The sequence below is a fragment of the Ambystoma mexicanum genome, chromosome 5q (genome assembly GCF_040938575.1).
Source record: "Ambystoma mexicanum isolate Mex_15411 chromosome 5q, UKY_AmexF1_1, whole genome shotgun sequence".
NCBI lineage: Eukaryota > Metazoa > Chordata > Amphibia > Caudata > Ambystomatidae > Ambystoma > Ambystoma mexicanum.
In genome coordinates, this window is record NC_090933.1 from 276,615,570 (window position 1) to 276,639,716 (window position 24,147).

Genomic DNA, 24,147 nt, shown 5'->3' on the forward strand with positions numbered 1-24,147 from the left:
GTTTTTTTTTCCATATTCAAGGTTCTTTTTTGAAAGGGCAGGTTATTTGTAGTTCATTGCTGCAATTATGGGGGAAAACATTTATTAAAAAAAGAGTTAACATTTTTTTGATTAAAATTCCACTTTTTTTGTATTAATGTGAAGTGTGGGGTAACCAATTGGGGCGATATGGCCCTGGCCAGTGAGCATGAAGGCTGTGCTCACTGGACAGTGCCGAAAGCCCTGACTAATGAGCCCGAAAGACAGGTACTTCTGCCATGGCCACCTAGTGGGTCCAAAAGAAGCATATTGGAAGAACATGTACAGTAGGCACAGCCAAAGGCTATATCCACTGGCCATGGCTAGTGGCTCTGTAGTGTTTTAAAATATACAGTGGGCACGGCCCAGACTAGTGTGCCCGAAAGACATGACGGCTTTGCCCACCTAAGTGGGTCCAACAGAATCATATTGGGAGAACATGTACAGTGGCATGTTTTAAAATATATCATGGGCATGTCTGAAGGCCGTGCTCAGCCTGGCTAGTAGGCCTGAAAGAGATGTTGAGTGGCCACGACCAAAGGCCGTGCCCACCTAATATGTCCAAAAGCAGCATATAGGGGGAACATGTACAGTGAAAATTGCCTTTGCCCGTGGCCACTGGCCATGGTCCAAGGCCATGGATAGTGGCCTGTTAGTGTTTTAAAATGTAAAGTGGACATGCTGAAGGCCCTGGCCCCCCGTAAAAAAACAATGGTATAACAAAACCCTTGAAATACTCTGAATAAACCTTACTTATTGTGCAATTAAGTTGTGCAGATTTAATGCAACAAACCCCTTCAAAATCAGCGCACGTGGAAAGTCATGACCAGCTTAGCTCGACGCAACCTAACGGCATCTTACCTAAGGTTTTTTTTTTCTGTGAATATATATTCACTGAAAAAACTTTAGGTAAGTTGATCAGATTTATCGCAACAAAACCCTTGAAATTCAGCCGATGTGGAAAGTCATGACCTGCTTAAGTCGGTGCTTTCTTGATGTCCCCCATAATGCAATTTTGTATCTCATTGTGAATCTCTTTTATAATATAATATGTGTTCTTGGGTTTTGCATCGGGACTGCACCAAGTTAAGCTGGTCATGACATCCCCAATGCGCTGAATTTTAAGGGTTTTGTTGCGATAAATCTGATCAACTTAACTAAACTTTAGTTAACGTTTTTTCAGAGAATTTCAAGGGTTTTGTTATACCATCGTTTTTTCTGCACCACTGGCCATCGAAGCTGAGGTCAGAGGCACCCGCAGTGCATAGATAATAAACGCTTATTGTATCCAGCTGCAGAGCATGAATAGGGTGGGAACGGAATGTGAGCTGTGAGGATAGGTGATGGGGATGTGCCCTTTGAAGGACAAATTCATGGGAGCAGGGCGTAAGGCTTTGTGATACCAATGGGCAAGGTGAAGATTTAGAGTGTTACTGCACCCAAACAGCGGTCATCAAATATGAATTACAAGTAGACACACAATCAATAGCAAATAAATCCTTGAAATTCAGAATCAAGAGTGTTGTCATAGTCACTTCATTAATGGGCACCTGGTGTATGAAGGAGATAAGGGGGAGATGCGTCTGGAACGTTCTGTGAGTTGGGATAGGAAGAGCAGAGGTGATGCCAATAAATTAAGTACAAGGTCAGGAAGTCAATTTGTGAATGCCACAGCGTCTGTTATAATGAGAAGGCCTATTGTCCATTGATGCAAAGTTGGGCTTGTCAGTTTACTTTCATCGCGTCTGGGTCAGAGAGGTGCACATCACGTGACGGTTACTATTTATTATTCTGTCAATGTAAAAAACACCCATTCCAGTCACAAAGTTACCAGTTACGATGTATTAAACTATGCATAGGGAATTGGACTTGGATTACATGTAGCCGATCATTCCAGGGACTATAGGGGGACATTACCATGCTATATAGGTGGTAGCCAATGAAGGTGGAGGGATTATGTTCTAACTCATTATGTTAGCATTGTTAATTTTGGCTTATCAGCCCATAAAAGATGTAACCGTTTGAAAATCAGAGAGCTCTGTATCAGTTTGGTTCAGTTCTTTGGGATCATTTGAGACCTTTTTGCATTTAATTAACATTGTTTTCCCTTGCAAAGAGGTGCAGTGCTTATTTGACTTTTTGGATTATTTCTTCGTCTGGGTTTTTGGGTTACTTCCCCTTTCACCTGCGAATAGCATTTTACTGCCTTTTCCTTTTTGAGTAGCCGTGGGTATACCCGCAGTTATCTCTTGCATCGAACAAAAAAATGGTGGCTTTTCAGTCCTGCAAAACAAATGTCTGCCGCAATGCACCATGGGAGATATACCTATAATTTTGGGGAAAAGGGGTGTGCGTACAATTGTGTCTGCAAAGTTTCAGCTAAATCTGTCATCGGGTCAAAAGTTATTAGCAATTCATTTTTTTTACTTCCTATGCATCTCAATACTCAATTTACCTATAGTGTGATGACCACCACACTATAATATACCTCATGCAAAAAGTACCTATACACTGCACAGGTTCTGTAGACAGACATGATAACACTCATCAGTTGTCGAAAATAAATGATCCTGTAGGTCAATGTTCTGAGTCGCTTATCGATTGATGTGCTTTGCACTCTGAAGTAAACTGCACTGAGAATGGGCGGATGTGGCTGGCTGACATTCCCCAGAGCAGAAGTGGAAGTGGAGGCGAGAGTTGGTGGGCTGCAACATACTGGGATCTTCTGTGCGCTCTCCCCACCTGTCGCTGCACCCTGGCGTGGCGTGGTGCAGTGCGTTACGGTGCAAATAATTGTGCAAATGACAACCTAGGCTTCTGACACCTTTTTTAACTGGCTGTTATATTTGGGTTGATTTCACCCCATATTCTTGGGGCCATCTCGTGTGACTAGTTTGCTTTGGGATATCTCCGCCCTCCCACTTGGGTCTTGAACTTCATTATGGTGGTATTGCCACCCCCCATCCACTTTGTAAAGATGATCATTTGGGGTCTGCCAAGGAGGAACAATGGGACTCTGAGTTTGAAATCTTAATTGGCCTCAAGAGTGGAATTGGAGTCCTGGGGGCCCTCTCCCACAGCTTGCCTCCACCTCATCGGCTCTGTATTGCCTGATTCATAGGTCAAGATCCCTGTTGTGTGATCTGCCTTCACTATATAGTTTCCCCTACCTAGAACTTTGGGGAGGGGGAAGAGCTCAGAATAGCCCCCATGTAGCATCTCTGTCCTCTTCAACTCATCCAGAACAGAATCGCAAGACTTCTCCTTGGCCTCAAGCCCAGCGCCCGGATCTCTCTGGCACTGAAATCCCTTCACTGGCTCCCCGTGGCTGCAAGGATTAAGTTCAAGACCCTTTGTATTGTCCACAAGGCTTTCTGGGGCCTTGGCCCACTCTATCTGCAACGCTCTCTTCCTATATACTCTCCTTCCCGAGCCCTCCCCTCGTCTTCCTCCAACTCTCTGGAGGTGAGCAGCTTCACCAAGCAGATACTTGGGGGGGAGATCTTTATTCTGTGCAGGTGTCTCCCTTTGGAACAGCCCCCCTGCCTCTCTCTGTCTCGAGCCGGATCTCTTTAAATTCTGGAAAACTCCTCAAGACTTTCCTCTTCGCTGCCTCCTCCTCTCTCCCCTGCTAACCACCTCTCTCTGCTCTCTCGCTCTCTCTCCTCTACTAATGCTCAGCTTCGCTGACTGGCTGCCTGGTATACCTTCAGAGCCTCACAGGTTCCAAGCTTTCCTTGCAAGTCTCCTGCACTTGCCCCCGGGCCTTGCACTTGCCACAGCACTACTGCACTTCGGTTACGACCCAGGAGAGTTGTATCTCTCTGCACTTAACCCATGTTCTGACGGGACTGGGCACACATGTCCCTATTGCCCTCCCCCCACGCACTTCCTTTTCTGTTCACCTGCATAATCTGAATGTACCATGCCTAGTAAGATTGTTTGTCTTGTTTTCCCTATGTCTTCCCTTCCCATGCATGGTTGCGCTTTGAAACACTTGTGTATAAGCGTATAATAAATAATCAATTAATCTCAATGGGTCATTCTGCATTGTTGGCTGCTTCCCCAGTCACACAGTCACTGGGCCCCTGTGCCCAAGACCTATGTCCCATGAGACTTTGTACACAGGTCAGGTCCTGAGTCCCCCAAATTGCATCTTGGACGCGTATTTAACTTACAAAGGTTCAGCTTGTGGGAGACAGAAGAGGTGAGGGAGACTATGCAGACAATTATATTGTATCCACTTCAGTCTGCGGTAGCATTTCGGGAAACTGATTTCACATGTGAGCATGCACTATCCATTCATTTCTTACACAAGTCTGCCTCCAACTTTACCCAAGCACCAAATCTTCTGACCCATATTCCTTGAAAATGGCATGCTATAATCAATAGATGTGTGAACATCCTCCCTTAGCTACAGCAGTCTATTAATCTTGATGGATGTTGGAGGGTGCCAGGATGCCCTGCCAGTTTTAATGAGCGTCTTTTACTAGTCATCCGTATTGTTGTAACTGCCAGAATTTCATACACTCCTCTTATTTCCTGAAACTTTCTAAGCCTATCTGTGCTAAACAAATCTCATATTTGAGGAATACCCTATGAAATCAGATTGGGATGTTTGTGTACTGGGTTACATTCATTGAATACATTCTAACGAAGCAACACATGTGTTCAGATTGCTTTGGGGTGGGGATGATAGAAAAAAGTAGTTGTAACTGTGAACATAACAAGAACATAATATTCTACTATCTTAACCGACGTAAGGAAAACATGTTTTTATATGAAATGAAGCTGTAGATTTTTTGGTTACCAGTGACATCAGTTTAGCCATAATAGGCAATTGGGGTACATTACTGCAACACATTGTTTGCTTCTCTCTTTTAGATGTCACAATGCATGGAGTTATTAAAAACTTGGGTGTTGTAGAGAAGATCTTGCACATCTTAAGCGAGTGTGTCCATCAGGATGGCAAGGTAAGTCATTTCCCATTTTTTCGTCTGACATTGTTTTGGTGAAGTTTGCAATTTTGCCTGATTCTACTGATTGTCATTTGCGGACAACTTTCCGCTCTGAAAATCACAGTTAGATTTTTTTACTGACCAATGTTTGTCCGACAAATGCACTTCCGTTCTTCTTAAGTTTAAATTCCAGAATATTGCATGGTTTGGATAAAATTGGTGTAATGTAAAGAATAAAATCAATTGTACACATTTTGGAAATGTAGGTTATTGGCAAATAGTTGGAATCAATCGGTCTGTGACAGAGCCTTCCTTAACAAAGTATTTAGGTATGTATTGGTCATGACCGATAATGAGCAGTGCCAACATAAGCAATCATGTTGCTGTTATGTTCATTCATAGATCACTTCTATAAACACATCATCACAACCATTCACGGATATGTATAGATATGGCCACACTCATTCGTAGCAGGCACACCAAAGGGCTACTTTTCAGTCATTTATCTAAGGTATGACTGTGACCTCGGCACCCTGAAACGCAAGTGCAGGGTGGCTCAGAGGAAGTGGAGGGCCTCGGGCGTATCCTCTGACAAACTGGCCTGCCTCCTGCTCCAAAGGCAATACAGTCCTGTCTAAGAAGAGAGCCCACATCCAAGCCTGCGTCTCTGCGGCCTCTATTAACACCACCGAATTTCTTAACCATATATTTTTTTATTGAAATCTTGATTAACATGAGGTACATATCACTTCACATAGTGGTCCATTGAAAAACATCATGACATCGAAATCTCTTTTTTATAAACATGTATCTGTGTAACTGTTTTGCTTAACATAGCTGTTCGATCGATAGATGCAGGTTAAGGATTAGAAAACGAGAATAGAAAGAAATGGAAAACAAAAGGGGGATAACGCTGTGCCAATCGTCATGGTTTCATAAGGTGTTTCAGAAGTAGCGGCTGAAAAAACATCTACTCTTTGTCTGCCACAAAGTCCAGAAATGGCCCTCAAATGCATAAGAACTTAGGCAACTTGCCCTCTGCCGTAGCTGTGAGCTTCTCCATCCCCAGCAACTCCCAAACCTTCTCCCACCAGTAGGATGTGTGTTGTCCATTTACTTCTTTCCAGAAACATGCTAGTTTAATTTGGGCTGCTGTAAGCAATTGGGCAATCAATTTGGCTCTAGTACCTGCCATCGGGAACAACCCGTCATCCGGGACATCCCCCAGTAACAGGACCCATGGGTCCATAGGGAGCAAGGCTCAGGTGATTTATTTAATTTTGGAGCATACCTCCAACCAGAATGATTGTATGACTGGGCAATGCCACCACATATGGGCTAAGTAGCCTCGCTCCCCACAACCATGCCAACATTTATCAGGGTAGGCAGGATTCATCGCATGTAGTCGCTGTGGGGATAGATACCAACGGAAACAGAGTTTAAGGGCTCCCTCCTTTACGGTGGTGCAGCAGGAGCTTTTCTGGGCTTTGATCCATATCGTCTGCCAAGACTCCCCGGAGATCTCCAAACCCAGTTCCCTCTCCCATGCCCGCATGTAGGGGAGTTTCCCTTCCAACAAGGCACTTTCCAGGAGCCTATAGCAAGTGGCCAATCTATGGGTCTGTTGTCCTTTAAGGACTTTGAGTTATATTCCCGTTGGGGTTCTGGAGGCTGCTTGTCGTATGACTCTGTTGGTCAGCTAGTTGCAAAGCTGTATGTATCGGAATCGTTCGGATTCAGGCAGCTTGATTTTCTCCTTGCATTGTACGAAGGTTAGGGGTTCTCGGTCCTCGTATAGGTCTCTGTCTCACGGGTTCGTCTGACGTACAGAGCCAAAACAATCTAGCCTGGAGGTCTGGAGTAAAGGCCGGATTTTGGGTAATGGGCGAGAGTGGGCCCAGGCCCGATTTGAATCCCCACTACGCGCAGGCTTTATCTCAGCTCTGAAGCGTCGTTAAGGTGGTAGGTAGCATCGTGCCTCATTGCCTACGAGTTTCCCTAGGGAGGAAGGGGAGGTGACCCAGGGGGAAAGGGGCTGCAATGTCTCACCATTTGGGAGCTTCAATTGTTCCCGGCCAACCCATCATTGCAGTGCCTTGGGCCGCTCGGTAGTACCGTGGGATTGAGGGGAGCCCCAGGTTACCCAGCATTTTCCCTCTTGTAAGAAGCCTGCGGGGGATTCAGGGTTTTTTGCCCTGCCGTACAAATTGACCCACTGCCTTCTGTAGAGTGGGGAGATCACTGGTAAGGTGTGAACGATGTACAGAAGCTTCGGAAGGAGAGTCATCTTGACTGCGCTGATGCGTCCCAGCTATGAAAATTTCCTGGTAGTCCCACTGTTGAAGCCATTCCTTGGCTTCTTTCGGGAGATTGTGGATATTAGCCTTCGATAGTCCAGAGAATGTTGTGGTCAGCCGTATTCCCAGATAGGTGATTTCTGTGGCCGACCAGCGAAAGGGGGAATGTTCCTGAAGGGTTGCCAGAGCAGAGGGGATTCCATCGTGCCCACAGATTTTGCTGGGTTCACCGCAAACCCTGAGACTTCTGTAAATTGGGCGAATAAATCAATTAGGGTTGGGAGAGAGTTATGTGCATTACTTAGGAAGCAGAGCACATCATCTGCGTATAACACAACTTTATGGCATTGACCCCCATATTCGAAGCTTTGGATATTTGGATGAAGGCGAAGCCGCTGGGCTAGGGTCTCAATTGACAAAGCCAATACCAAGGGGATAGGAGGCAACTCTGTCTAGTTCCTTTGCCCAAAACTATAGGGCGAGACCATTGCGAGTTGACCTTGACACAGGTCTACGGGATTTGGAAATTTGAGAGGGTCAACTTAGAGAATCTCGGGCCAAAGCCGAATCCCTTTAGGACTAGTTTCAGATAGTCCCAGGACATGCTATTGAAGGCTCTTTGAGCGTCTAAGGATAGCAGCAATACCTTGCCCGCGATTCGGGGGGCTTGGGCGACCAGGTTGATTGCGCGGCGAATGTTGTCGTGTGCTGAGCGGTTTTGATTAAAGCCTGTCCGGTCCTGATCTATTAGCGTCCGGAGGACGTCTCCAAGACGGTGTGCTATTATTTTGCTGAGTTTCACGTCTGCGTTAAGCAACGCAAAAGGGCGATAGTACATGTTAGGCAACATTGTATGCAGTACCCTTTGGGTGCACTAAAACTACTCTGACCTCCTGGCAATAGGAACCCAAACTTTGGTATAAGTCTGTACTACACAGGTTGGTAGCGTGTTAGTGCAGCCAGGCTTATCTCAAGCGGGGTCAATGTGAGCTGTAGGGGTGTTTCACAGAGATCCACAGTGACAAGTATCCAAATAAACACTTTTATTCAAACTGACTGATAAAAAAAATCAATAATTGTTTAATCAAGAAACCTTGAGTATGCCTTCTTCAGAAGGAAGCAATCTAATAGCAACACACACATACCTTCAAAATACACGCTCTTAGTTTCGCTAAATCAGCAAGCACCCATTTGGGATGCCACACAGACACTTCCTACACCCTCAGGTGACTTAAATAGCTAGGACACTGTGGACATTAATATATCACTGTACATTTAGAGCAATACTCAGATGTGTCAAAGAAAAGAGTTATTAGAATAAACAAAAGAACACAAATATTCTTAAGCAGGTAAGTACCTTTGAAACCCCCCAATGCAAAGTAAGTTAACCCCTTCCTGGAAGGAAGACCAAACACAAAGTCAGAGGGAAGAAGTCATTCAGGGAGCCAGGCCAGGCCAATGTCAATTGGGCAAAAGTCTAGTTGGACTGAAGCACTTCTCAGAGGTAGGTAAAAGTATTGCACAATGTTTTAGAAGTCTTTGTAGACAAGAAGAAATCAAAGTAGTACCATAAGCTGTTAGGCTTGTGAAAGTAGAAGCAACTCTACAGAGCAACCAAGTCAAGTCTCAACTGAAAACAAGCAAGGCTACACAACAAGAGATAAGTTCTCTTAGACTGTACAGTACCTTTAGTTTGAAGAAAAGTGTGCCAGATGACTTCTGTTCCTGTGCAGCTATGCAGATCCTGGTGTTCCTGGGCCTCAGTCATGGGGACAAGAGGGAGGTCTTTGGGGGACTTCTGCACTGCAATGGGATGGTCACGACACCAACCGGCAATCTTCAAACAAGTGGCACTTTGGTGTTTCAGCTCCTTGTGTCTATCGCAAATAGCACCACCACGGTTCCTGGCTGTCGAGATGGGCTTTCCTTGCATGTGAGGTCCAGCACTCTGTTGAGGTGGCTCAGGCTCGGTCAGTCCTGCTTCCTGGGACTCCGGAGTATCTTCCTGGAACTCTTGGCCAACTTAAAAGCAACGCACACAATCTGGTGTTCCTCTCCCTGGCTCTTCGGTTCCAGCAGTAGCAGCATTGGAAACACAACCGGCTTTGAGAGGATGTCCAGACGAGATTACTTTGGAGTTGATTGGTCCCACCAACTCAAGGGGAGAAGTCGTCCTTGAAGGGCTTCTCTAGTATAGTAAAGGAGAATTCAGAGCTTGAGCACAGCAGCAGGCCTGCACTGGACAAACCAACGGTCCAGGAGTTGTAGCAGGCGTCTCTTCCAAGTTCTTCTTCGGATTCCTTCGTCCAGTGGTCGACTCTGCCTTCCAAGCCAAAAAGCCTCGCCTTTTATGCAGGTTTCTCCCATTCATTCCAGCCTAGTTGCCAGTCAAACAGCAGGGTGGCTGTCCTTGCCGGACAGCCAGCCGGCCAATCACCTTTGGGTGCATTCCTGTAACCAAGGGGATTAAGCACATGGAGTTTTGGGCACCTCCCTCACTTCCTGCCCCTGCCAGACATTCTGGAGCCAGAGGCAGGCTTCACTTGTGAATCCGGCCAAAGACAAAACGAACAAAGAGACCAAACCTGGTTTGGCACGCAGAGTAAATCTCAAGAAGGACCTTTCCACAAAGAAATGGCGAGAAAAGAAGACTAGGGACATTTTGACAAAAATGGTACCCTTGGGTGCTTTACTGCAGCTGCGAACGCAGCCTGCGGTAAAGAGACACCACGGTAGTAAAAAGTAAACCACTGCCACCGGCCATTCATCGTAGAAAGGGTAACATAAAATTGTTAGATGAGAAACTAGACAAAGGGGATTCTAAGTAACCCCTCCAGCACCCTATTGTAAGATAGTGTGTGCTGGGTCTAGAAAGTTACAAATGTAAGTAAAGTCAATTTCACTTCACTGCCCTTGGAAACAGTAGTTATCCAAGAGAAAGGTATTTAAACCTTTGGTAAATCTGAAAGACTACCCTGTGCCACTGCACTGAAGGTGCTGTGTGACACAATGTAAAAGATGATGCCTATGGAGTTTGCCAGTCTTCACAACCAAAAGAAACACAAAGTTCAAATCATGTTTAAAAATACATGAGAGAGTGGGAAAAAGGGTCTCACTCTCCCCATGTTAAAAAAGAAAACGTCCTAGAGTCCAGCAAAAGTGCTGGGGGTCTCACAAAGGTAGAGAGGAATTAGCACATTTCTGAGAATGCTCCATAACAGGGCGTACATCCCGTGGGGTCCTTGCCTGGTTTCAGAATCATTGTGGTTGCAGATTCTGCCATGGATTGCGTGACGGACCCATCGGTCCAAGAAGAATTAAAGAGTTTCATCAGGTGAGGAATCGGATCAGAGCTAAATGTTTTATAGAATTTATTTGTGAAACCATCGGGGCCCGGAGCCTTTCCGAGGGTGAGGGATTGGATTGCAAGTTCGACTTCCTGATTGGATATGGGCTCTTCCAGAGGGTCCCGGTGTGCTTGAGCAATCTGTGGTAGGTGTGCATGAAGTATGCATTCCTGAGTAGCTTGCAGGTCGGAGTGGTGGGGGAGGAATGTTCCCTGAAGAAGTCTTCCACGATTCAGAGCTTACCCTCATCCAAGGACACACACCCCCCATTAGCATCTCGCAAGCTTTCTATACGGTTAAGTCTGTTTTTTTTGTTTTTCTGCCGCAAGCTTGTTGGCCTTGTTCTCTCTCGTATAAAAATATTGCTTTGTAAGCATTAGAGAGTATGCTGCTTGCCCCATGTGATGCGCCTCTAAATCTTTCTGTGCTATACGCAGGTCTCGGAGTGAGCGATAGGATCCTTTTTTCCTGTGTATCGCCTCTTTTCTTTAAACCTCTACCTCCAACTGGGCCTGAAGCTGCTTCCTGACCCTCCCTCTCGCTGCTGCTTGATCTATGATATTGCCCCGAATAACTGTCTTCCCGGCGTCCCACACTGTATCATATCCCACCTCACTGGTGTCATTCTCACTAAAATTAAGCTTTATAGCTTCGGCGATGTGGGAGCGAATTAAGGGGTCTTCCAGCAGAAACTCGTTCAGTCACCTAGGTGGCTTGGGCGAAGGGATTGCACGGGGAGGGGATATTGTGAGCATTACTGGGGCGTGGTCTGACAAAGCTTTTGGGAGGATCTCGTTAGCGTTTGTCTTTTGGGATGAGAGTGTCAGAAATGAGAAACATGTCCAGTCTAGAGGACCCATTGTGTACGACCAAGAAGAAAGTATAGTCGCGTTCCTCCTGGTAGAAGAAGCGCAACGTCTCTGAGTGAGTGTTCACGCAGCAGCGTGGTGAGCGCTATAAATAAATGTTTGTCTTTGGGGTAAGGATTTGTCAACCAGAGGGTTAACCACTGCGTTAAAATTCCCACCCAGAATAAGGTCCTCCTCTGCATGCACCCCCAATGTCTTAGATAATGATGGCAAAGAATAGTTCCTCGTGGGTGTTTGAAGCATGCAACAAAACCAGGGTTACCTTTCGCCCCAAAAAGCATTGCTACCAACAAGATATATCTCCCCTGCCCATCCCGCAAGACTTTCAGCATTTTCAGACGTACCAGGATGGCAACCCCCCGTTTCTTCAAGCCGCTGGAGGCACAGAACTTTATGGGGTATAGTTTATTGAGATGGAATTCCTGTGAGGGCAAGAGGTGGGTCTCTTGAAGAAACAGGATCGAGGAGTTGAGGGTGGCCATTCTATGGAACAATGCTTTACGTTTCAGGAGGGAATTTAGGCCCTGAACGAGGCAATTAACGTCAGGGTTCACCATTCTGAGATCGTTCAGGTAGTTGTATAGCGCTGCAGGTGATTGTCCCCCCAAAAGAGGGATGACCTCTGGGTTTCCCCGCTCTTGTGCCCGCAAGTTCAAGTTCTGTGTAGCTATGTCAACAGGGGAGCATGAAGTGGAATGTCAAAGAGATCGACCTGAGGTTTTTCTGAAATATCCAGAAAATAGCCAGCGATTAAATTGTGTCAGCATAGATGCAAGTCAATGTACTAGGCATTGTGTTATGGTGCAAATAAAACTTTGTAAAATTAGAACAAAAATTAAAAGAAATAATAAAGGTTTCAGGAGAGCTTTTCTGAGCTTTACCCGTCTTAACCAACAATAACATTATGTCAACAGTAATGGGCGTAATCTGTTCATGGCGCCCGATCGGTGTCATATCTCGTTCCTTCCGCTTCTAACAGTAGGGCGTCCAAGGCTATGGATGCAGAATCAAATGTGGCTTCCCAGTTAGTGAACCTCCCTCTGTAACTTTTAGTTCATAGGTGTGCAGCCCGTGCCCGCTCCGGCCGCCATTCTCCTCCTTAATAGCATTGTTCAAGGGTATGTGGAGCCTCCAAGGACGTATAAATCTTTCAGGTGGGCTCCGCGGTCTTCGGTTCCAATCGTGGAGTCGCCCCCAAGGAAGGCCATCCCTTGTGTCTCCTTCTTTTGTCCTTTGGCGCAAGGTCCGGGTATGGATCATCCGGCTCTCCAGCTTCCGGAATGGCCTTGTTGTTTCTTTTGAGTCTTTAGCTTCCTCCTCCGAATTAATGATGTAGTGTCTGTTGTGGAGATCAAAGATCAGCTTGCATGGGAACCCCCAGCAGTAGCTGACTTTCCTAGCCTGTAGCCATGCTGTGACCTTTTGCTGGCGCCTACGGCTTGCTAGGGTATAGGGCGAGAGGTCTTGGAAAAATGCAAGGGATGTCCCCCGTAATTTCCCCGGCTCTGAACTTCTGGCCGTGGTCATAATTTCTTCCTCATGATGGAAAAAGTGCACTCGGGGGTAGAACATCCGGTAGCAGGTTACGTCTCTTTTGGATGGAGGAGTAGACACGATGGGTCCTATACAAGACCAGTTCATCCAAATCTGAAAGGCCCAGCAAAGGCTTAGAGTGCCCTTACATAGTCTGGAAGTTCTTGGTCCGAGACTTGTCACGGGACGCCCCGTAGACGGACATTATTCCTTCTCGTTTTCCAGGTCGGCCTTTTTCGCCCATACTTCCTCAAGGTGTTCCTCAATGATCTCCACTCTCTTGCTGAGCTCTGCGCAGTCATGTGCTTGTTCGCATTTTGTGTTTTCCAGGTCATTAACTCTGGTTTACAGGCCCACCAGATGTGCATTCAGGTCGGCAATCGACTGTGCCAGGGAGTCCTTGCAGGTTTTTATCTCCAGCTTTATTTCCTGTTTAATGTCCTGTTTGAAACCCCTCTGCATGTCCTCAAGGTCCCTTTTTAGAGAGGGCGTGGTCTGGCGGCAGAGGGGCCGCCAGAGGCGAGTGGATGTCAGCTCTTAGTGCCTGCATTTGTGGGTCTGCAGATGTTAGAGGTGCTAAGAACTGTAACGCTCACCTGGCTTCCACGGAGGCGCTGGTCTGGGTTGCTGTGGCCTCTTCAAGTGTGATGCGCAGAATTCGGACAACCGATTGAACTGGACCCCCAAATCTTGCTTGTCTGGCCCGTAGGAATATCCTTCTGCAGATGAGAAAGGGGATTAACTGTCTACTGAATGATGTGCTTGCTCCCCCCTTTCCCCCTTCGTTCTCCTCTGACTTCCTCCAAAACCCCCGGTTTAAGCTCTCCTTATGGTTTGGAAGGATGAACTCTCCATCCTGCTTCTGGTGCAGGGGCGCGCGTTCGTCCAGTTACTTCACTGGTTTTAGAATGGCGTTGGCAAATCCACTTGACTTTACTGAGCGATACGCCGTAAGTATGAAGATACAAAAGTTCAAGTGTGAGCCTCCTTTTATGTTGTCTTTTTCTGTCCTTTATTTCAGGTGCAGAACAAAGGCGATGCGTTGAGGGGTTAAATTGCCGGGGTAAATCAGGTGAGTCAGTGATGAGGGCGACGCCTCTAAATGTCTTTATAATTCCCCAGTAATGTCTTTTGTCCTTTCCCCACAGGGGCCGGGGTGCGGTACCTGCCAGAGATGTGGCGCCGACCCGAGATGTGGAATGGCTCACCAGGAATAGCCGGTAAGTAATATGGCTGAAAATCCGGCTTTCCTCTTGTGTTCCCTTGCTCACCTTTTGTCTCCTCTTCTCTCCCTTAGGTGCGGTGCAGGGATGTGGCGACAGGCACTGAGAGCCACGATGGAGCCGGGCGGCGTCTCGGGAACAGGTGAGTGAAGCGCAGCGCTGCAGCGAGCAATGCGGTGCTTTTAAATGGAAGTCTTCCTTCAGGAATGCTGGCGTGAAGATTCCGGATGCAGGTAAGAAGGTTGAAATAGTTCTTGGTTTTCACCTTTCTCTTCTCTTATTCCCTTACAGGTGTTCCAGGTTCGAGGCGGGCGTGGTTGGAGTCCAGGTGCAGGAGCAGACACGGTGAGCGTTCAGCTGCTGGGATGCAGAACAACGCGAAGCACGTGTGGCTGTCCGGGTGTGGCTTAAATAGCCTTGGAAGAAGTTCCAGGTGAGTATTCTTCCACAGCCCCACCCAAGTAACAAAATAGTTCCTTCAGAAAAATAGTCCTTCCTAAGCCTCATTTGGCTTGGTTCTTCATGCAGCATGGTCTGCTTCAGGTAAGTGCACCAAACACTTCCCTTTTTGAGCCTGGCGCCTACGGCACCAGGACTGATGTCCAAAGAGCCCCTAAAAAGGGCCACTGAGCTTTTACCCGGGGCGTGATGTCTGCTCCCGAGGGTGCTGGGCCTGGCCTGGTGCTCCGGGGGTAGGCATCATGACAAGAACGCTGTGATTTTGTTCGTTTGGCCCTTGCCTGCTGCCTTGGGCATTGTTGAGGGGCCTTTGTATGTATCCCCCGGAAGATTAGCGGTGCCCCCGTGTAGCTGCGTTGTATCGAGTCCTAGGGAGATCCCCAAAGGGCCCTCAGGGCGATGGAGGCCCCAGGACTGCAGGGGGGAGGGCAAGGAAGAAAGTTTGCTCCGTTGATGGAGGGGGGAACCTATTCCACTCCAGGCAAGAAGGCTTCTTTCAGGACTGAGCTGGGGAGAGTGGCGCTGGCCTGGGGAGACTGTGCATTGTAAGAGCGTCTTCCTATATAATGGAGGTGGAGACCTGCTTATATGCCTTAGCAAGTGTGGCAAATGTTCTCGTGCTATTGTGCTAGCCGTGTGGGTTCTGGGGTTTCGGGGACTATTGGTGTCTGCGGAGCGTTATCTGATCAGTGGCCGCTCTTTTACTTGCCTCACAGGGACCACGTCTCCTCCGCTCCTGACCCGGTGCCTCCCGGTCACTCCTCCCTCGCTGGAGCTCCACCTTTTGTCCCACCTTTTGTCCCACCTCCGCCGTCCCGCCTGGCCAGGATCTGTGACGCTGGGCTCCATGGGAGCAGAAGGGGGGACTATTTGGGTTACCACCACTCCCGGACTCCTCTGCGTGGTTGCCTGCCTGCTCTCGCACCTCACCTCTGCTGCCCGGTGCGGCCACTGCTGCTCCGTCAGCTGGACTCCCGCTGCCAGCGGGAGCAGGGTCTCCTCCTCCCCTCTACGATTCACGGCCTGCACCGGGGGTCCAGGCTGGGGGTCTCTTGGCCGTTGGGCCGACACACTCGCATGGCCTGGGGGATCGCTCTCAAACTTTCGAGTGCTCGGGCCGCCATCTTGATGATGTAGGCCCTGCCATGTCAGCGGGAGAAGTCCGCACTTCTGCAGCTTCTTATGCTGCAGTTTTGCTTGCCGGAGCAGCTCCTTGGTCCAAGGCACCACCAGGAGTCATATGTGAAATAACGGGCTACCTTGCATAGCTGGTAACAGTCGGATCGGGCAGAGCTCACAGCAGGCACGACCACATGGCATGCTGCCTCGCCACGCCCACACCACCGAACTATTTAAAAATCTGTAAGGAGCTGGCCAATCCTTATGCAGTCTCCACCTCTCCTGTTCCCTCCCAGGCCCTCTGTACAGCACTGACTACTCACTTCACCACTAAATCTCAGGACGTCCTGTCCTCGCTCTCCTCTTCCTCCCCCTCTGGCTGATCCCTCTCTCTCTCTCTCTCTCTCTCTCTCTCTCTCTCTCTCTCTCTCTTTCTCTTTCTCTTTCTCTTTCTCTCTCTTTCTCTCTGACAACACCTGACGTAGTTTCTAGACAAATTCGATCTATGAAAGTGTCGTCCAAACAGGTTCACCCTTGCTCCTCCAGAACCATCAAGAACCACATTGACACCCTTGCTCCAGCCTTGGCCAATTTCTGCAATCACCCTTTCGCCACTGGATCTTTCCCCTCTCTCCTCAATCACTCCCTTCTTTACCCCCTCCTCAAAAAAACCATCTGCCGATCCTACCTTTCAGCAAACTACTTCCTGATTTCTATCACTCCTTTCCTGGGCAAACTCCCGGAAAAGCTGGCCATCTCCCAGCTTCCTCTCCACACTGAATCTGTTGGTTGTCTCCATCGCCAGCAGTCTGGCTTCAGAGCAGCCAGAGGCATGGAAACTGCTCTCCTGAACACCCATGAAGATCTGCTTGCTAATCTTGACTCCAGCCTTCCTTCTTTTCTCATCCTCCTTGACCTTTCCTCTGCTTTTGACACTGTCAACTACTCCATCCTGATCAAGCGACTCTGTGAGAGACTGTGAATCACGGGTCAGGCTCTGGAGTGGCTCACCACCTTCCTCCTGGACCGACCCTCCCAGCTCCAACGTGGGTCCTTTCTCATAACCACCTCTCTCTGGTGTTCCCCAGGGCTCTAACCTCTCACCCTGGCTCTTCATTGTCTACATGGCCTCCTTGGCTCTCCTGATCTTTCCTTTCTCCTATAACTTTCAGTGTTATGTGGATGACACACAGCTCTCCTTCAGGCTCCCCTCAGCCTCCTCTCCCGTCCTTCCGGACTGTCTATCCGCGAATGGTGCGCCTCAAATGACATCTGCCTTAATACCAGTAAGACAGAGATCCTTCTCATTGGGACCCCTGCTCCCGCTTTCCCCCTCTCACTCTGGCCGCCCTCCTTGGGCCCTCTTTCTTTGTCTTCCTGTGAGGCAAAAAACCTTGGTGTCATCTTTGGCTCCACCCTCTACGTCTGAGGAGGTGCAGCTGGTAGTGGGCCTTCTTAGCAAGGTCTGTGATTTGTAGAGAGAATGATTCTTCCTTTTAACCATTTAGACCAGATGCTCACTGTCTCTCAAGTCCTGGTTCTCTCTAGACTGGATTACGGCAACAGCCTCTTTCTCAATCTTCCTTCCTCTACTCAACGCCCTTTGCAACTAATCCGGAACAGGATTGCAAGACTTATCCTTGGCCTCAAGCCCAGGTACTGGATCTCTCCAACCCTGAACTCTCTCCACTGTCTCCGGTGGCTGCTCTGAGAAACCTGAAGGTGTCTCGCACGCTAGTCCCCGGGGATTTGTCATCCAGGTGGCCAGGACACGGCCATCGATTTGGATCCAGTTCCTGGGGGTGGACCAGTGCGGGAGGATCACCTGGATGAGGGGTCTTCGTGGAGTGAGAGTGGTACACCAGATGGTGAGACACGGTACTCCTTCACTGTAACAGCTGTTCTCCATCCTACCATGTGTAAGATACTTAGGAACTCCACCCCCTGCTTCCCGACAAGAACACTTTCTCACAGGCAGCTCACGTGAGCAAAAACGGACTGATACGAGAGCCGTATACCTAACATGTCCCAATACAATAGTCAGGCAAGGTCAGGCAATTACTGATCATTGCGCACACCTGACTTCCATCGTACTTCCCAACACGGATAAAAGGCGGAGCACAAAAGCACAGTCTGAGCAACGCAAAGCACACGAAGAAGCAGCAGTTCCAAGATGGCAGCTTAATACGAGGAGAAAGACTGCAAGACCAGAAAGGATTGCAAGGAGGGAAGTGCCCTTGATCTTTTCAGACCGTTACTTTCGAGAACCTTGGAAAATCATAAACCTACGACCGGGATTAAAGCTGAAGAAACCTGCATTGTGTGTCGGAGGTACCTGGGGCTCTCCTTCATCGATAACCAAGGCGGGGAGGAACGGTTGCTGCTGTGGTATTGTCTTTGGCTCATACAACAAAGCAGCGCCTGTAAAGACAGCACAGCTGGTGAGTCAGAAAGACTGATTCCAGACCAGCTTGTGTTAGAACCAAGGTTGCAAGCGGCAACATTGTATGAAGAAATCTAAAGAGAGCAGTGTGTGGAAAGTATGTAACGAGCGACACAAATATAATTGAAAACCAGAGGAGCAACTGAACTTTGGAGGCCAAGAAAGATACTGTAGACCCAGTGGGCCGGTGCCATGTGGGTTCCCATTCGAAGGTCTCTGTTAGGCATCCAACTAGTTGGCAACTGTCAGAAGGGAATTTTGAAATTGAAGTGGTCTTGCAACGGGTCAAGCTAAACCGTGTGCATATTTGAAAGTCTTAGATAGTTTAATGCAAACTGAAATTGGTCCGAGTCCGGCTGAGGGAGACTAATTGTGTAAGAGGAAGGTTCTGAGCCCGGCAGAGGGGAATCCGGGGTGAAGCCTGAGTCACCCGAGAAAGAATATTCTCTGAAGATTGTAAAGAGGGGGATCTGAGCCCAGAAGATGGGGATCCACAGTGATGATTGTGATATAGAAGGGCTCTAAGCCCTTCTGAGGGAGTTCCATGGTGAATCACATGAATTGAATACTTATAAGAGTAAAAGAACTTTGTTTTGGTGCATCAGACCCTCTGAATCAAGAGACTTTGAAGTAGAGAGACTTGGGCACAGAAGGCCCTGATGCTGCTAATGGAACTGTAACCTTGTGGTGAATAAGCCAGAGTGTGTGCTTTGCTCGAGTGAACCGCCTTGTCTCATGCTGAAAACGTGGGGAAAGGAAGCCAACGGCCTGAACATCCTGACATGTCATTTTGTGAACACTTCTTTCCTTTTCATGAACACTACCCCACACTATTTGTATTTAGCAGTAAGGATTGACAAGATTTGTTTTTTTTAACTATAGGTCCTTTCACTTCGACGCAACTCCACTAGGACTGCATTATTTTTTGATGGTCATAGCTTGCTCCCATCTGTAGATTTATGGTTACATAGGCGTCTATCACACCATTGTTGAAGTTCAATAAACACCCTTGAACTGTGGTCACTTGGGACTGTCTTACTGTTGATACCATGCCTTCCTTACACTGTGAGGATCAAGTTCAAGACCCTCTGCATCGTCCACAAGGCTTTCTGGGGCCGGTGCCTGCACTACATCCAACTTTCTCTACCAAATTACCTTCCTTCTCATGCCCTTCGCTCGGCTACCTCCAACCCTCTGATGGTCAGAAGGTTCTCCAGGCAGAGAGTGGGCGGTAGATTCTCCCCTCTGCAGTTGTCTCCCTCTGGAACGGCATCCCTGTCCCTCTCAAACATGAGATGGACCACCTGAAGTTCCGGAAGCAGCTCAAGACTTTCCTTTTCTCCTCTGCTTTCTCTTTTTCCCCTCCCCTGCTGACCAACTTTCCGCGGTGCCGACTGGTTGCTTGACTACCCCAAGAGTCTCACTGGGTACCAGGCTCCTCCATGATCAGTCTCCCCTGCACTGTCTCCGGGCATCACTGAAAAGTGTTGATCAGGCTGGGAGGTTTCTCACCCAAAAACCTCTGTTGAAAAATTGCCATATGATGCCGTTTGCTGTGACTATTTTAACTAAAATGCCATAAACTTCAGAGGAAATACTTGAAGCGCAGCTCATTAAATAATCTGACATGTCAAGGTGTCTGACAGTACCCAGGAGAAATATTCCTGTTGCAGCAAATGGACTTACTTGCTCTAAAGAAAATTGTCCGTTTTCGGAAGCACTGCGTGCACAGCAAACAAGTGTATCTGAAAAAGGAGAAATTATGCCCATCTGATCAACTGTGCCCAGCAGACTATTTAACTATAATAAATCCTGTTCATGTATATATCCAAGTACTGACAAATGAATACACTCTGCTGGTCAATGATATCTGACTGTAGTGCTGTATAATTATGACAATGGGCTCCCTAATTTAGCCAATGGTGCTTCATTGTTTCAAGTGGTGTTCTCAGTTGTGATAGTGTTGCTACTCCATTATACGAGAGGGCTGCTCAATTTTAGAGAGCTGCACAATTATACTGTGCAGTACCCTTTTGTTATGAAGCGGATTCCTTTTGGGGGAATAAAGAAAGGCAGATGTGTTATGGGAGCTAATTTCCTGTTGCTGCTCAGTTTTGAAAGGAGTCCTCTCAGAAGATCAATTTTCATTAATATTTTCAAGAGATGTGTCCAGGATGTGTGTTTTGTATGCTGCTCAATTCCAAGGGCTGAATGCTATCTGATCTGAGGTAGTAGTGCAGGAGCCCTTCAAGGCCTGAGTCCTGCTCAATTATGCCTAGTGTATGCCAATGGGTTGGCGTACTCCTGAGTTGTGCATCGGCAGAGAGGGGCTTCCACAGGCAGTGCTTTTCATCCAGATAATCTGCCTCCCCTGCCTGTTTTATTGAAGACAATTTGACAAAAGCAAAAAAAGTGACAAACCAATATGCTGGTTTCTGCCCCGCTGTTGCTGACTGCACAGCTTTATGTTTAGATCCAAGGCATCAACAATGCCTGCTGTACAGCGGGGCACTACTATTGTGTTATTTGATCGTGAGAGGGCCTATGAGATGAGAAAAGAGGTGGGATCATGTTTTCTGACACCCTCCAATGGCTGATTTCCTATCCTTTGTAAACACCAAGCTGTTCAGCAAATATTCTTCTTTAAATGTTCTTCTGTTTTATTTACACAGGTCTGACAGGTCACCATACCTGGGCTGAGGGGACTCCTTGAGTCCTTCAAACCGCAGTTATTTTCCACCTGTTAACTGCACCAGCACAGAGCTTCTGCATAAGCCTATCTCTGGCACACATCAATCCTAGGGTTCACCCAAGCCTTACACTGGACTGCGAGTAGTCCTGAAGTAACTCTTAATTTGCTCAAGCTGATTTTTGCTGCAGTGAAGGTGTTGGGCAGAACTACACCACTGGCTGGATTCTGACCCAGATAAGTGCTAGAAGACCAATAGCAAGAATTCTCGTTAGGTGTCAATGCATTGCTTTTCCTGACGTGAAGAGTAATGGGTGTATTAATGGACAATGATGTCGCAGCCTGCATTCGGGTCTCTGCTAACTGCTCCATGTACAGGTTAAATAGTACTGACAAAAGTATAGATCTCTGTGGCACAAAACATTCCACAGGCAAAGAGGGGTGGCTCTCGAGAGACCCATCTGAAAAGTTTGTAATCTGCTAGATTGGAATGATTGAAACCAATGTAGATCATTTCCCCTCATACCGATACGTGTGGAAAAGCTGGAAAGATGTTTCCCATGGTCCACTATATCAAATACCACTAAGCGATCCAATGGCACAAGCAAATCGGCATCCCCACCACCTGTAAATCGGAGAATATCATCCATTACCTAGTGTGCAGCCGTCTCTGTACTATGACCTGATTGAAAACCATATTCCTAGGCTCCGAGGAGGTAGTTATTTTTCAAGTGCATCTACAGTTTCTAGACCGTTGTTATGTTGTTGACCTAAGTGTTTGTTACAGTCAGATATTGAAGCTCTAGGCATAGGAATGTGACATTTCTAGACCAAGTAATAGTTCTCAGGAAATTTATTTCAGTAGGAGACTGGAGTAGAAGAAAATATATGAAAGATGCTCTGGGAACAAGGGACAATAACCAGGATGATAAATGAAGTGGGTCCTCAGAGTCGTGTGGATACTTTTACAGAAACTAACATCAGTTCAAATGAGGAGTTAATAGACAAAGTTACAATTTTACATGCAATGATTTTACAATAAATTCGGGCAAGGTTACTATCACTTGTTGAATGGTGGTCAACGTGAAACCATTGGGCAACAACTAATCAGATTGAGACTGCCTTTTAGGAGAGAGTCAGGCTTCACATATGAAAAGAAAATCAGTCATTGATTAGCTTGAACCTCAAAGGACTATTTACCAGCTAGAATAGGTTGCTTTCTGATGCCAAGTAAGTAGCGCCTGGTATGTTGGAGTTGGCAGACAATCATGTGGATATTGCAGCAAAGAGAATGCGGTTAGTGTTAAATGTCATGTATTCAGCTTGTCTCAGGACAATCAGATTATTCCGCTAAACTCAATAAATGGTATTAAATGTACCCTTTGACAGACTCCAACTGTTATTCTCAGCCACAGATTGAGAATCTGTCTAAAGAAAGAACTAACACGCTCACTGCCAATTCTTCCACAGCACTCACAAAAGCCACTGACAAAGTATCCACAACTACAACACAGACCAAGAATAGCTTTTTCTTTTTTCAGGTTTTTTACGAATTTCAGACCAGAAATCAATGCTGTTGGGATCGCTGCATTGGTCCAGTAGGGTCTCAACCACTTAAGACCAGTGACTGTCAAGGAATTACTCACCCCTTCCTCTGGCACCAACCCTCCAACTCATTGCCTCATGATATAAAATCATTTGACACCTATTTTCGGCAGGCTCTCACTATATGTGGGTGCCCGGAAATTCATTTCTCAAGATCCCAGTCTATAGTGCCCAAGGTGTACAAGCTCTCAATCCCTCCTGCACATCTCACCTATTTGAAACGTTGAAGTGGAGAGCAATTAATTATTGGAAATGAGATCCATAAAAGAAAATCCACCCATAGAGTGCCATATAGTGCTTTTAGTACTATTTCTGCATGGTGGAAAAGAAATACCAAGCCGGGTTCTGCACAATTGTGGACCTTTCCAGGTCAAATTGTACCTCCCATCAGAGGTTCATAATTGTTGCCCTGTGACAGTTTAGATTCTTTTCTCTCTAGTGAACTGTGACTGATTTTGCACCTTCGATCTACAAGATCTAAAAGATGCAGAGGTGCAGGTACTAATATGGCTCCCACCTTTCCCGTCGATTTTCTACAGTTTGGAACAAAATTGTAAGTGTTAATCAATTCCTATCTCTTTACATTGGGCCCCCAAGGTTTTTGAAAATTGGTGATGGCCTTTGCTACAACTCTACGATGGGCAAGGATTGGGACGTCATGTAAAATGACTAGCTTTTTGTGGGTTTTGTTGAAGCCTGTGCTGGCAAGGCTGTGACCAGACAGACCCAGTAAAGCTGGTTCATTCTCTGCATCTCAGCATGTTGTGATGTGACTGGAAAGGATGTACCTGCAAGCCTCAGGGCTCATTCTACCAGTGGCCTCTATGCCACCTTAGCCCTTCAGAGGGTAATCCCTGTCTGTCAAGTGGCTACATAGTCTTCTCTGCACATGTTTGCCAAACATTATTACTTGGATTCCCTTTCAGGGCAAACGCCTGTTTCGGGAGGGTTTTCCTCCAGGGTTTTCTGGCTTAGGTGGTGTCCTCTTGCTCTCAACCCTCAGCCGCCACCAGATCCATGTACTGCTAGGGGGAATCCATTGTAGATGTGGTATCTGTCGGAGGAAGGACTCCATTAGAAGAACAAATTACTTACCTCTTTGTAATGTTTCTGATGGATGTTCTTCCCAGGGATTCCTCTTTGTTCTCCCAACCTGCTCCTCTTTGTGGATAGCTAGTACACCTTTAAGTGCTGCAGACGTTCCCCGGAAGAGTGCTAGAGAAAAAGGATGGCACTGACATCACTGGTAGAAGAGCCTCGATATATACTGGCTCTCATATCATGTCCAGTGCGAGGAGCGTTGAGCATCGGGCAGACCCCACACAGAATCATGCAGTGCCCCTGTGGCAAAAAACGTTTCTGAAAATCTGCTCCCCCGGGGATAGATTATCATAGATGAGGAATCCGTGGGAGGAACTTCCATCGGGGGAAAAAAACATTACAGAGAGGTGGTACTTCTCTGCCCTGGGTAGGTTTTCTCCAAGCAGTGAGCTGCAGACCTGCTGGTGACAGTCTAACGATTGTTTTCATGATGCATTACTGCTATCTTATTGTTTTAATCTGTCTTCTTAAGGCACTTTCTTTGTG

The 24,147-nt window shown here is 47.1% G+C and overlaps 1 protein-coding gene across 1 annotated transcript in view; it reads left to right on the plus strand.

Moving 5' to 3' along the window:
* The window catches only part of RTTN (rotatin), a 2,784,523-nt gene that overhangs the window by 1,012,379 nt on the left and 1,747,997 nt on the right, over positions 1-24,147 (plus strand). Inside the window, exon 21 of the mRNA XM_069620779.1 lies at positions 4,903-4,991. Coding sequence (XP_069476880.1) covers positions 4,903-4,991 — 89 coding nt within the window. The remainder of the gene's footprint in view (positions 1-4,902; positions 4,992-24,147) is intronic.